Source organism: Heteronotia binoei, chromosome 2, assembly GCF_032191835.1.
Source record: "Heteronotia binoei isolate CCM8104 ecotype False Entrance Well chromosome 2, APGP_CSIRO_Hbin_v1, whole genome shotgun sequence".
NCBI classification, from domain to species: Eukaryota; Metazoa; Chordata; class Lepidosauria; order Squamata; family Gekkonidae; genus Heteronotia; species Heteronotia binoei.
Window position 1 is genome coordinate 170,182,423 of NC_083224.1, and position 14,540 is coordinate 170,196,962.

Here is a 14,540-nt window from a genome sequence, read left to right on the forward strand (position 1 = left end):
ACTGCAGCACTGCCTCTAAGCAAATGTTGCAAAATACAGATGTGCATATATGTGAGGGGAGTCCAAAAATTCTTCTGCATGGGGGTTAGAAGTAGCTCCAGTAGGACTAGGTCTGGATTGGAGGAGGAGGAGTTGTCAGAGAGGAGAAGGGGTAGGCTGAGTGGTGGCCGCAGTAGCATACGTGCCAGCCAGCAGGTGTAAATATGTGCTGGCCAGGCTGGACACTGTGTGCCACTTGCAGCAATCTGCAGTGGGTGCATCATGCCCAAGCTGCAGAACACTTCACAGGTCCCTGTGACCATAAAAGGATCTTTAAGGCTGTGTTGTCCTCTCCACATAGAGAAGGAGGGGGAGATATTTGCTGAGCTGAAAACAGAGCAGATTTCTGTTAAAAAATTCTTCTTCTTTATGACATGTGCTTACCTAGCAGAGGGAGGGATGATGAGCATTTACTAGACTGAAAGAGGAGTACGAGAGTCTTGGTTGCCTCTTTCAACCTCAAGGAAGGCTTGGTGGTTCCCTTCCTTCCTATGAAATGGGACTCTACAGACTGAAAGCAACAAGATAGACAGTGCAAGAGGGAAGGTGGCAGCAAGAGAATGGAATTCAACAATAAGATTCCCAGTTTGTTAGCCCTCTTCCACATCCCTTTCACTTGGGCAACAGGGCCAACCTCTGTTTTGCCAACAAGTTCCAAGTACAAGATTAGGCAGCACTGACGGGGAGATATCCTCTGAGTCCAGAGCTTTTTTTTTTTAGCAGGAGCACACAGGAATGCAGTTCTGGTTGGCTAGGCATCAGGGGGTGTGGTGTAATATGCAAATGACTTCCTGCTAGGCTTTCTCAACAAAAAAAGGCCTGTCTGAGCCCAATCCTCCTTTCTTCCCCATCTTCACTCTTTCACCACAAGAGACTAGGCTAGAACACATGCAATGTAGGCTTACCAATTCTAAGTGAAAAAGTTCCTGGAGTTTTTGGGAATGGCGCTTGCGCAGAGCTGGTTTGGGGAAAGGAAGGAGCTCAGCAAGTTATAATGCCATGGACTCCACCCTTCCAAAGTAGCCATTTTCTCCTGAGAAACTGATTGCTGTTGTCTGGAGCTCCATTCTGATTCCAGGAGATCCTATTTGGGTTCAGTGGGACTTACTGCCTACTCATATTGCCAGCTCCGGAGATTCCGAGGCTGTTTGGGAAGGAAACTTAATAAGAATTTGACGCCATGGAGTCCCGTTTTCATCCCCCCCAACTGAAGCTGCCACTTCCTCCAGTTCTCTCTGTTGCCTGGAGAACAGCTGTAATTCCAGGCAATCTGCAGCACATCCCCATCTCCCCCCATCCACAGGGTTGGCAACCCTGAAACATGCATGCAGATTTCAAGCAGCTTTTGGTACAGTTTTCATTTGTGATAGTTTGAGTGGTGGGGAGTGGAGGTAACTTCAGCTGCTTTCTGTTTTTATGCAAAGGTAGGAAGTCTTTAACTGTTAGTCGATGCTTATCCATTTCCTTTGAGTCCCCAATGTCCCACCCTCATGCTCTACACAAGGGCTGGCCAAACTGTGGCTCGGGAGCCTCATGTGGCTCTTTCATACATATTATGTGGCTCTTGAAGCCCCCACTACTCTATCAGCCTGTTTGGAGAAGTCATTTCTCTCTTTAAATCACTCCTCCAAGCCATGCCAGCTGGCTGCTTGGAGGATGCATTCAAAGTTAAAGCTGCTTTCTTTCCACCCCTCCCTCCCTCCCTTCCTTCCTATGTGGCTCTTATGTTAAGCAAGTTTAGCCACCCCTGCTCTATACACAAACTTTCACCTTTGCATAGAGATATGGCTCTGATCTTTGTTCCAGTTGTGTGTAGCCTGGACTGCTAAGATACAGTCATGCTTTCTGGAGGTCACTGTCAGTGACTCCTGGCAGTGAATACTGGTGGTTCCCAGGATTACAGGACAGAGAGAGCACAGATAAACCACAAGCAAGGCATAGCAGGGATGGTTTCCCTTTGTAGAGTGTCTAGCCAAGCCAGGAAACAAGCTTAAAACTCAGGGATAAGCTTGCTAAATGCGATAAGGGAAAAGGTTTTCCCCATGCCCCCTAATCCCCCTGGATTAAGAAGAAAACTTCAATTTCCTACAGGAAATTCTGTGTACAATGGCCTAGGCAGAGTACAGATTACAGAGCAGAGTTACTTCAAATGCTAAATTGCCAATCAAAGCCTTTCCTTCCTCTCGCCACCCTTCCTGTCCCAAAATTCTGTGATTGGGTAAGAACTACCTTGATATGGGCTGCTCTGACCACTCCTGCCGCAGTGGTTATTATCTGCCTCCCACCATTTCCCACCTCTGCAGAGAAGCCAAATAACCCAGCATGCAGTAATTATAAAGCCGCTGAGAGGGAATTTGGCTGTTTTTTTTTTTCATAATGCTGACTTTCGTCAGATCATTAGGGTTCACAGCTTTTAAACTGGTCCTTCGAGCTGCCTCATTTAATATCAGCTTGAACAGCAAGCAGCTGTCTGACAATATTATTTCACTCCCTGCCATATATAGCTTCCCCCATGAATTTTTCACTCATTCAATCTCTATTAAAGACAGGACTCTTTTTTTCCTATGTCCAGTTCACAACCTTGTTGATCTTTGGTTTTTTTTCTGTCATGTATACTATCTATTTTCCTCAATTCCCAGGGTGAATCACACCCTTAGCAGCCCATCAAAAAACAGAAGGGAGGGAGATGAAGATGAAGAGTATGAGTTAGGCAGAGTTCTCATTTAATTTCTGTGGGATAAAGGATTCAGGCTTCAGTCTGTGACAGCTGGCAAACCAAAGCCTGTCCTCTAGTCAGTGGCTCAGTACTACACAACACCACTCAGAAGGCTCATGTTGTACATGATATTATTGGAAAATTTTAATTGAAAAGAAGAAGAGAAGATATTGGATTTATACCCCGCCCTTCGCTAGCCAAAGGAGTTTCAGAGTGGCTTACAATCTCCTTTCCCTTCCCCTCCCCACAACAGACATCCTGTGAGCAATGTTCTCTCTAAGCTGCAGAGTCTTGTGAGCAAAAATTCTACTTTGTGAGCTATTGGTATTAAAATTGTGAGCTACTGGCATTAAAGTTGTGAGCTGCTGCATAAATTATCGTGCTCTGAGTCATTTTTACTGAGCTAAACCAAAAATGTGTGTGCTGGAGGTTAAAAATCTGTGAGCTAATTTACGCTAATTCAGCTTAGAGGGAACACTGCCTGTGAGGTAAGTGGGGCTGAGAGAGCTCTTTTGTGAACTGCTCTTGAGAGAGCAGCTCTTTCAAGAACTGTGACTGACTGAAGGTCACTCAGCAGGTGCATGTTGAGGAGTGGGGAATCAAAGCCGGTTCTCCCAGATGAGTCCATGCATTTAACCACTACACCAAACTGGCTCTGTTTTAAATTCTGTCTGAATTTTATTACTCTGTCATGATACCTCTGTGACCTTGGAAGTCGCCCGAAGCTCCCTTGCAGGGAGGGCATAATATAAATTGAAGGAAATATAATAAAATAAACTATGAATGAATACCTGTTCTGTTCCAGTGTGACCATCAAGGTTTTCTCCTGAGAACAACAGCAACACCTTTGTTCCATTCTCCAAACGATCATTCTTAGGATTCATGACTGAAAGGATTATTCACACATTACGAAGTACACAGGGCAACACATCAACTGCCATGGGTCACTGATGTTTGATGCTGGGAATTCAGTCCCCTGGCTCACAGAGGCCAAATCCAGGTTGGGACCACAGTGGATTGGAAGAGGAATCTTAAGCCTTCTCTACTCTGCACTGCCATTTTCCTGATCTAAAATGGCCCCAGGGAGCCCAATGGGGAAACCTATGTGTACTGATAGCTGCACATAAGTTTCCCCAGTGAGGCAGATTACTGGGTTCATGGGCCATTTCAAGTTGAGAAAATGGCGCTGAGGGGTGAAGCTCTCCCCCCCCCCCCCAAACACTGCATTGTTTTTAAAAATTCCGCCCCCCCATGGGCTTGGGAACTGATTTCCCAGCACAGAATTCGAAGTGCATGTCTATTGACAGTCCACATGCCTGCACTGTAGATTTGTGACATCAGTCCTGGGGAAAGGAAATGACTATTCAAACAAAAATGTATAAACAAACAATTAAACGCATGAAGTAGATAAACCCCATGAGTCTGCATTGCTGTCTTTCCAAGACGTTTTGGAAAGATGAGCAAGAAAATCCCGATTAGGGAAGCGTCCTGATATAATCAAATGTTCGAAGTGTATGGTCATTGCAAACCAGTGAATCAGAAGCTGATTCAACTTCATTTTCTTTTGAACAAGTCTCCCCGCCCCGCCCCCCTGTAGTTCTAAAGAGCATTCCTTTTGCTTTGCAACAGATGGAGGTGATAGTTGGAGACTTTGGCATTGTTGTCGTGCCACGAGATGGTGCTGATACAGACCGGATCATGAACCACTCCTCAGTACTCCGCAAGTACAAAGTAAGTGTTTGCATATAACGACTGGACCTCCACCACCACCACTACCTCTTCACTGTATTCTCAACAACAAATAGGAGCAAAATGTTTTGCCAGGACTATAGCATGATTTTCTGGTACCCACCTGTCTGTTTTGATTGTGCTTCCTTACCCTTCTTCCTTACCCAAAAAACCTTTCGGGTCCGATGACCCTTTAGGGAGATAACTGGAGCTGTAGTTGTATCATGTAGCAAAGACTGTTTGCTAACATTATCAATGCATGCTTTTAAATGGTCAAAGGAGAATAGCAGTGCTGCGAGAACATTCAGAGAGCTTCTGCCCATGAGGATAGTTTCAGAGCCAGCCTTGCTTGCCTGCAGTAGAATAGTGTGAGTCAAGTCCAGTAGCACCAACTTAGATTCAAGTTCAAGAAGATTTCCAGTTTTCAAGAGTCACAGTTCCCTTCAAGAGACATGAGTAGGAGCAGAGATCTGAGTCTTTTTATCCCAGTCAGAAGGCGGGAGGGGTGTTGAAAAGCATACTTGTAAAGGATGCAGAAGTACAGGTGTAAGGAGGAAGGGTTTAAGTTTGTTAGGCACTGGGATGCTTTCTGGAACAAGCCGGAGCTGTACAAAAGAGACGGTCTCCACTTGTCTCCGGATGGAACCAGGCTGCTGGCGCTTAAAATCAAAAAGGTGGCAGAGCAGTTTTTAAACTAAATCTTGGGGGAAAGCCGACAGGAGATGGAATGTCTCTGGTTCGGGAGGACTCGTCTCAAAGAGATGAAGGGTTGGCTTCTATTTTTCTACCGAGTAACGGATCAGAGTTGTCCACTGTGATGGTGACAAACAGTATGGACTGTCTGCTAGAGTCTCGAGGCGGCAGGAGAGAGGTGGCGGGCCTAGCTTGCTTGGGAAATTATAAATGTTTGTATGCAAATGCTAGAAGTGTCCGAAGTAAAATTGGTGAATTGGAATGTTTAGTGTTGGGAGAAAACATAGACATTATGGGAATTTCAGAAACTTGGTGGAATGAGGAGAATCAGTGGGACACGGTGATTCCTGGATATAAGTTATATCAGAAGGATAGGGAGGGAAGGGTTGGAGGTGGGGTGGCTCTGTATGTCAGAGAGGATATACGGTCCAGTAAGACTGAGGTCAGAGAATTAGATTCCCTTTTAGAAATGCTTTGGGTTGAAATAGAGGGCCCAAAAGGAAATTTAACTATGGGAGTTTGTTATCGCCCACCAAATCAAAAGAGAGAGGACGATTATAATATGATGGAGGGATTAAAGATAGCGGCTAAACGTAAAAACTGTGTCGTAATAGGTGATTTTAACTACCCGCAGATTGATTGGGTCAATATGTGTTCTGGTCGAGAGAAAGAGATTGAGTTTCTTGATGCTCTCAATGACTGTGCTATGGAGCAGATGGTCTCAGAACCTACCAGGGGTGGGGCGATCCTGGATCTGGTCCTAAGTAATGCCCAAGACTTGGTGAGAGACGTAAAAGTGATTGCGCCGCTTGGGAACAGTGACCATAATGTTATTGATTTCACCATTTGTATAAATAGGGAGTTGCCCAAAAAGACCGCCACAACCACATTTAACTTTAAAAGGGGTAAATTCTCTGAGATGAGGAGGCATGTGAGGAGGAAACTGAAAGGAAAGGTAAATATGGTCAAAACCCTTGGGGAAGCTTGGAGACTATTTAAAACTATAATCCTAGAAGCTCAGATAAAATACATACCACAAGTTAGGAAAGGCACAAACAGGTATAAGAAGAGGCCAGCATGGTTAACAAACAAAGTAATGGAAGCTGTAAAAGGTAAGAAGGACTCCTTTAAGCGGTGGAAAACCAGTCCAAGTGAGATTAATAAAAGGGAACACAGGCAGTGGCAAATCAAATGCAAGACTGTGATCAGGCAGGCAAAAAGGGACTATGAGGAGCATATTGCAAAAAACATAAAGACCAACAATAAAAATTTCTTCAAATATATTAGAAGTAGGAAACCAGCCAGGGAAGCAGTGGGGCCCTTGGATGACCATGGGGTAAAAGGATTACTGAAGGAGGATGGGGAAATGGCTGAGAAGCTGAATGCATTTTTTGCCTCCGTCTTCACCGTGGAAGATGAGAAGTGTTTGCCCGCCCCAGAACCACTAATATTGGAAGGGGTGTTGAAAGACCTGAGTCAGATTGAGGTGACAAAAGAGGAGGTCCTACAACTGATAGACAAATTAAAAACTAATAAGTCACCGGGTCCGGATGGCATACATCCGAGAGTTCTGAAAGAACTCAAAGTTGAACTTGTGGATCTTCTAACAAAAATCTGTAATCTTTCATTGAAATCTGCCTCCGTTCCTGAGGACTGGAAGGTAGCAAATGTCACCCCCATCTTTAAAAAGGGTTCCAGAGGAGATCCGGGAAATTACAGGCCAGTCAGTCTGACTTCAATACCGGGAAAGTTGGTAGAAACCATTATCAAGGACAGAATGAGTAGGCACATTGATGAACACGGGTTATTGAGGAAGACTCAGCATGGGTTCTGCAAGGGAAGATCTTGCCTCACTAACCTGTTACATTTCTTTGAAGGGGTGAACAAACATGTGGACAAAGGAGACCCTATAGATGTTGTTTACCTTGACTTCCAGAAAGCTTTTGATAAAGTTCCTCATCAAAGGCTCCTTAGAAAGCTTGAGAGTCATGGAGTAAAAGGACAGGTCCTCTTGTGGATCAAAAACTGGCTGAGTAATAGGAAGCAGAGAGTGAGTATAAATGGGCAGTCTTCGCAGTGGAGGACGGTAAGCAGTGGGGTGCCGCAGGGCTCGGTACTGGGTCCCATCCTCTTTAACTTGTTCATAAATGATTTAGAGTTGGGAGTGAGCAGTGAAGTGGCCAAATTTGCGGATGACACTAAATTGTTCAGGGTGGTGAGAACCAGAGAGGATTGTGAGGAACTCCAAAGGGATCTGTTGAGGCTGGGTGAGTGGGCGTCAACGTGGCAGATGCGGTTCAATGTGGCCAAGTGCAAAGTAATGCACATTGGGGCCAAGAATCCCAGCTACAAATACAAGTTGATGGGGTGTGAACTGGCAGAGACAGACCAAGAGAGAGATCTTGGGGTCATGGTAGATAATTCACTGAAAATGTCAAGACAGTGTGCGTTTGCAATAAAAAAGGCCAACGCCATGCTGGGAATTATTAGGAAGGGAATTGAAAACAAATCAGCCAGTATCATAATGCCTCTGTATAAATCGATGGTGCGGTCTCATTTGGAGTACTGTGTGCAGTTCTGGTCACCGCACCTCAAAAAGGATATTATAGCATTGGAGAAAGTTCAGAAAAGGGCAACTAAAATGATTAAAGGGCTGGAACACCTTCCCTATGAAGAAAGGTTGAAACGCTTAGGGCTCTTTAGCTTGGAAAAACGTCGACTGAGGGGTGACATGATAGAAGTTTACAAGATAATGCATGGGATGGAGAATGTAGAGAAAGAAGTACTTTTCTCCCTTTCTCACAATACAAGAACTCGTGGGCATTCGATGAAATTGCTGAGCAGACAGGTTAAAACGGATAAAAGGAAGTACTTCTTCACCCAAAGGGTGATTAACATGTGGAATTCACTGCCACAGGAGGTGGTGGCGGCGTCCACAAGCATAGCCACCTTCAAGAAGGGGTTAGATAAAAATATGGAGCAGAGGTCCATCAGTGGCTATTAGCCACAGTGTGTGTGTGTGTGTGTGTGTGTGTATATATATATATATATATATATATATATATATATATATATATATATATATATTTGGCCGCTGTGTGACACAGAATGTTGGACTGGATGGGCCATTGGCCTGATCTAACATGGCTTCTCTTATGTTCTTATGTTACACTGGGGATGAAAAGTGGTTCTTCCTTCAGTGGGTTCATAATGCTGCCACAAAATTTCCCTTGCTCAGAATCATTGTTCACCAAGCAAGTGTTCCTCTTCTCCTTTCAGATTAACAGTACCTGGCCCTAGCTAACAAGCGTGGCTAAGAATTCATATTTTCTCAGCTACATGTCTGATGTCACTCTCTGAACCCACAGGTGTTGGAAGGTATTTACAGTTAGGAGTGACCTCTCATGAGGGAGGGAGGCTGAAACTGGTCCAGAGGTGTGGGGCAGGGGAACAGTTCTTTCCTCCGCTTTTGTTACTTTGACCATATTTGAAAATCTCATGGATAAGGACACATCAGTTTGGAAAATGGATATGCCACCTCTCTAGAGATCTGCTTCAAGCAGCTCGCAACTGAAATAATACCGCAATACTGAAAAAGCCAACCAAAACTTGTCTTTGAACTCTATCCTTTTGGTTAAGGAAGAAACAGCCACGATACCAGGGCTTTTCTTGAGCGGGAACACACAGGAATGCAGTTCCAGCTGGCTTGGCATTAGGGTGTGTGGCCTAATATGCAAATGAGTTCCTTCTGGGCTTTTTCTGCAAAAAAAGCCCGGCACAATACTAAGTGCACTTTGCTTTACCCAGCCCTGCCAAGTCCAAGAACCATTAATGTAGTTAATAAGTACTGTAGTCCTAAACTCTGCTCACGACCCGAGTTCGATCCCTGGTGGAAGCTGGGTTTTCAGGTAGCCGGCTTGACTCAGCCTTCCATCCTTCTGAGGTCGGTCAAATGAGTACCCAGCTTGCTGGGGGGAAAGTGTAGATGACTGGGGAAGGCAATGGCAAACCACTCCATAAAAAGTCTGCCGTGAAAAAATTGTGAAAGCAATGTCACCCCAGAGTTGGAAATGACTGGTGCTTGCACAAGGGTCCTTTCCTTTCCTTTTTACTTTCTAAGCTCTTCATTCTATCTTTTAAGGCCAGCCTAGTATTTACCCCTGTGCTATTAGAAGAACCTCAGATTTCTGTTCTTCCTACAAACTAAACTAAGAAACAGAAATGACCACCAAACCTCACATTTAGGGACAAATTAAAACTTTCCCCACTAATGCTTGGCTTATATACAGTAAATTCACATTCCTCTCAGAGAAAACGCAGGCAATCCAGTTCTGTAATAATTGTTAACTGATTTTTGAACTTCCAGCCCACCACATGGCTTGGCAGACCCTTCAGGAAGGCCTAAAACATTAAAAACCCAATAAAATGCTTGGTTAAAAACAAACAAAATATATTTAAATGTTGCTTTAAAAATCACACAAAATGACGCCATAAAAAGTTTCAGATGTTCCCTTCAAGATACCTGCTGATCATCCCCATTTTCTTAAAACTGAAAAACAGTATGGGTAAAATGAACATCATGGGGAGAGGGTTCCCTCATAAAGGTGCCACCACTAAGAAGCTCCTTTTTGTTGTGTTTGCTGCTCTGACCTTTGACATTTTAGAGTAGAGCCTTTCCTGTTAATCTTCTAGTATGGAGAGGGGCATATTTCAACATCCTGCTGTTGGTTTCTCCACAGAACAATATCCTGGTTGTGAAGGACGATGTGAATCATCCCATGTCTATTGTCAGTTCAACTAAAAGCAGGTGTGTGAATTGGGGAGGGAGTGGGATCCTGTTGGTTAAAAATGAGACACACACAACCCCTCCAAGAACACATTTTTACAGAGCAAAGGTTTTTGTTTAGAGCAACAGCTACACTGATACAAACATACTGATCCTAGATTGGTACTCCTACAGCTTGTATGTAGTTTGAGAGTTCACTCTGGTCCACTAGGAAAGAGGAGGAAGTCATTGGTATTAAAAATGATAAACTGCCCAGGTTGCTGCCTGCCAACCCTAGAACGCACACTGATTTGTTTAACGGCCAAACTAGTGCTACATAATTTCAGTGAGATCCATCCAGTCAGGTACATAATTCCATAGGTCCATTTAGTCAGGTCCTTTTCAATATACTAGCAAGTGAAACCATTAATTTAAATGCTAATGAAGCATTTTCCTTGCTTGTTTCCACAAGTACTAAAGAAGTCAACTGCTCACAGGTATGTGGGCTGGTTTACACTAACTGCAGATCATGTGGTGAACTGTTCCTGGACTATGTGGGCTGCAGATGTAGACTGCTAAAGAAAAGCTCTGCACATAGAAAACTGGCACATAAGGGAGCAGGCTAACCTAGAGTCCTTTCCCTTAGTTAGAAGGAGCAGTCATTCTAGCTTGGGTTGCCAACCTCCAGATGGTGCCTTGAGATCTCCCAGAATTACAGCGGGTTGACAGAGATCAGTTTCTCTGGAAGAAGTAGCTGCTTTGGACAGTAGACTGTACGGTGTTATACATCACTAAGGTCCCTTCCCTCTCCAAACCCTGTGCTTCCAAAGCTTCACCTCAAATCTCCTGAAAGGTCCCAATCCAAAATGGGCAACCAGCTCATGGTCTGAAGTAGGATGATACATAGTGTTTTTTAACCACAGGACCTGTGAGGACAGCCCTTACTTATGAACAGGAAATGTCCCTTGTTGTTAACAACAATAAACATTAATATGACCCATTCCCTATCCCATTGATCATAAGCTGGTTTAATGTTAAAGCCTTTGTTCTTAGTAACCTAAGGCAGAGGATTCCACCCCCTGCCCACACACACACCCTTGGACCTGCCCTCCACTTTGTCCTTCTTCCTGGCCCTGTTCTATCCCTTTCCACCAGCTAACCCCTCTCTTCCCAGAAGCAGATCATTGAAACACCTGGACATGGGGCGGAGCTGTGATATAAGAGCATTTACTTTGGATGTAGAATGTCCCAGATTCCGTTCCTGGTATCTAGGGTTGCCAGCTTCCCTCACCATCGCAGTGGGAAAATTTGGGGGGCATTCCAGGGGTGAGCAGGATGTTGCATGTGACACTCTGGTTTTGGGGCAAAAGGTCTATAGTTTTTGGCTTCAAAATCATAGAGTTTGCCCCAAAGCCAGAGTGTCACCAATGTGATGGCATGACTTCTGGGTGACTTCATTGCATCAGGGATGTCACATGGCAACATTCCTGTTTGGGGGTGGGACTTCCCTGCCTGCCAGCTGGCCAGTGGCAGATCAGAGCCCCCCAAAGTTAGGAACCGCTGCTGGGATGTGAGGGCTGGCAGCCCTACTGGCATCTCAAGCTAAAAGGGTCAGGTAGCACATGATGGGAGAGACCTCTTCCTAAGATCCTGGAGATAGGATTGCCAGCTCTGGGTTGAAAAATACCTGGAGATTTTGGGGGTTGGGGCCTGGGGAGGGACCTCAGTGCATGTAATGCCATAGAGACCACCTTCCAAAGCAGTCATTTTCTCTGGGGGAACTGATCTCTGTAACCTGGAGACCGGTTGTAACCCTGGGAGATTTCCAGTTGCCACTAGGAAACTGGCAACCCTATGTGAAGAGGCAATAACCACTCACAGTAGACAGTACTAGACCTTGATGGCTCAGTGGACTGGCTCAACATGAGGCGGCTTTATGTGTATATATGTCTCATTCATTCCTCTCTCCTTTCTGGTTTTTTGCAGGCTGGCTCTCCAGCACGGTGATGGACACGTTGTGGATTATCTGTCACAGCCGGTCATTGACTACATCCTCAAGAGCCAGCTGTACCTGAATGCCTCTGGTTAGCCCCCTGCCCTCTGCCTTGGCAGTGCACTGAGGCAGACCTATCGCTCTACTTTCCTGCAGTCGTCCATCACATTTTTTTCTCGTTTTCTTCCTTGCTGCCTCTTGTGTGCATCTGTCTTTTTTTCCGCTCTGACTCTGATGTCCTGTTTCTCTACCCCCCCCACCCCCACCCCATGCAGGGAAGTGTAGCATACGACAACCAAACCAGTCCGTAATCCCCATTTCCCTGTCCTTGGGCGGGAAAACAAAAGCAGGTACCATGTGCCTAAAGGGGGGCAGCTTTGAGGCGTACCTTCCCAGCATGCATTTGGGAAGTAACACTGTCCACCTGCCCAGCATGCCTTGGGAGCCAGGAAGGTTATTTTTTTTTTCTGTCTCATAACCTGTCAACAAAATAAATCTCAATGGGTCTTTTTTATTTTCAGTGCTAACCCCCCCACACACACTTTTTAGCCTTTTATTATTGTGAGTTGCTCAGTTTAAAATAGAATGCAGTTGGCAGAAAAAGTCTAACCCACTTGGTTCAATGCCCAGACTTTTTAGGTCAGGCATGGAAGAATTTAGCCTTGATTTTTTTTTCTTCTTTACACGAAGCAACCCAGATTCTGGACTCTCTTATCTGAAGCAAAAAAATAAAAATGAGGGAGGAGGTTTCCACTGGAGAAAGGACGTTGAGAAAGGCAGAAAGTAGCCTTGTTTCTTATACAGTTGATTGTTCTGGTTGTAAATAGATACTCATTTTAAGGGATTTTAAATGGGGGTTTCTGTAGTGCTTTAGAACCTTTTAAAAAGGGAGCACTTTTTTCTGGGTGGGGAGGGAGGAGTAGTTATTGAGCATTGCCTCTTAGGGTGATGCAACCATCTCATTGACCTAAAGCATCCCTGTTGATTTGGCCCTGGATTGGCTACCCTTCCCCCACACCCTTTCCTTGACTTCAGGCCTCTCATTTTGTCTAGTAACTCATTTTGGAGTTCCATCATTTGTTGTGTCCGCTGCTGTACCCTTGCTAGTTTTGCTAGCTCTGGCCAGGCTGGAGGAATTTGCAATTACCTGCTATTACCATCCATCCGTCCTCTTGAGAGGAACTGTATTTCGTGCCACACGCAGGGGTGTGTGAGTGTGTTGTCCTCCCCACATACACATTTCCAGAAAGAGCCGTTCCTTAAGTCTTGCCTGGGCAAGAGAACATTTCCTACCCAGTTATTCCTACAAGAAATGGGGGACGGGGTGGTGGTGTGCGGAATTCCAGCAGCCCCATGAATATAGAGTCATTCGCAGATCTCAAAATGTGGTAACCTGGTCATTTACTGATATGTTAGAGCTCGTGAGAGTGCCTGGAAGTTATGCATCTGTAGTGGCAAATTGCAACTTCTGATAGCCAAAACAGTCCTGAGTATTTGCAACTGTACTGGGAGGCCTGGGGGAAACACAGGGTTTGGAACCTCTCTTGCTTTCTGAGTTGAGTGTTTTTGTTGCCCAGTGGCAGAACCTAGAGCAGCTGTCACAGGGGAAGCAGAAAACAATGGGGTAATTAAGAGGCAGGGATAGCTCCTCACTGCTTGTGCCACCATCTGGCAGTCAGATCCACCAAAAGACCACAGTCTCTCTTTGATTTAAAAAAAAAATCTACTAGTGGAAGGCTTTAGATATCCTCCATGAATTTTAGGTAAATAGTTCTTTTGCTGTCTTGTTGCACTTGATCAAAGTGCGCTGTTCCAGCCACACACAACCCACAAGCCTCTACTTATCAGAGAGCAGCTTCAGCCTCTTGCTGGAATCTCCCCCCCCCCCCCTTACATCTCAAAGCAAAGCTGCAGAGACCAAAGCCAGAACCGGAGTTCAACAGCGATGGGGAAAGACAGTACAGACATCACACATGCGTGTGTGTGCTGAGACAGTCACCGTGGCCTTCCCAAAAAAAGTCTCGAAGGACAGTTTGCATTGGGAAACAAGGACAAGAGCAAAGGAAAGCAAGGGAACGAACTCTCCATGCACTTGAACAAAAGCGGCAAGACCAGTGAGCAGGCTACTTTCCAATTCCATCCAGTTTAGGACAGCGCATGCCTTAGGAACATAGCATTGTGGTACAGATGATGTATATAATGTCTTAATTAGTCTCTCTTTTTTTGCCTTCATATGCTTATGACTGGGGGGAGGGGTGGGGAGGGGAGGGGACAGGGTGTAGCATAAAAAGGGAGGGGAGGCTGGTGGGACTGGTGTGGAAAGGGTAGGAGAAAACATCAAACTCTGAACCTTCACAGCAAGGGACTGGGGCTTGGGGGGTTTTGGCTGCATAGGGAGGGAGACGTTTATTTTCTGTCACTGAACTTGCAGTTTTAAACCATAGTATTTGCTTTATTTAAAAAATAATAATAATAATAATAAAGGGTGGGGGGGAGATTTGAAGATGCCGGTTTCACACTAATGGGATATTCATGGACAGCAGGTAATGGTTGCTAAAGTGGTCATGGACTAAAAAAGGCAAAAAAGTGTTTAAAATAATTGGCAC

General features: G+C 45.0%; 1 protein-coding gene across 1 annotated transcript in view; it reads left to right on the plus strand.

Annotated features, from left to right (window-relative positions):
• NMNAT2 (nicotinamide nucleotide adenylyltransferase 2) overlaps window positions 1–12,443 on the plus strand; it is a 93,740-nt gene extending 81,297 nt beyond the window's left edge. Inside the window, exons 9-11 of the mRNA XM_060232415.1 lie at window positions 4,385–4,486; window positions 9,916–9,983; window positions 11,928–12,443. Coding sequence (XP_060088398.1) covers window positions 4,385–4,486; window positions 9,916–9,983; window positions 11,928–12,030 — 273 coding nt within the window. The 3' untranslated portion in view covers window positions 12,031–12,443. The remainder of the gene's footprint in view (window positions 1–4,384; window positions 4,487–9,915; window positions 9,984–11,927) is intronic.
• Window positions 12,444–14,540: the final 2,097 nt, after the last annotated feature.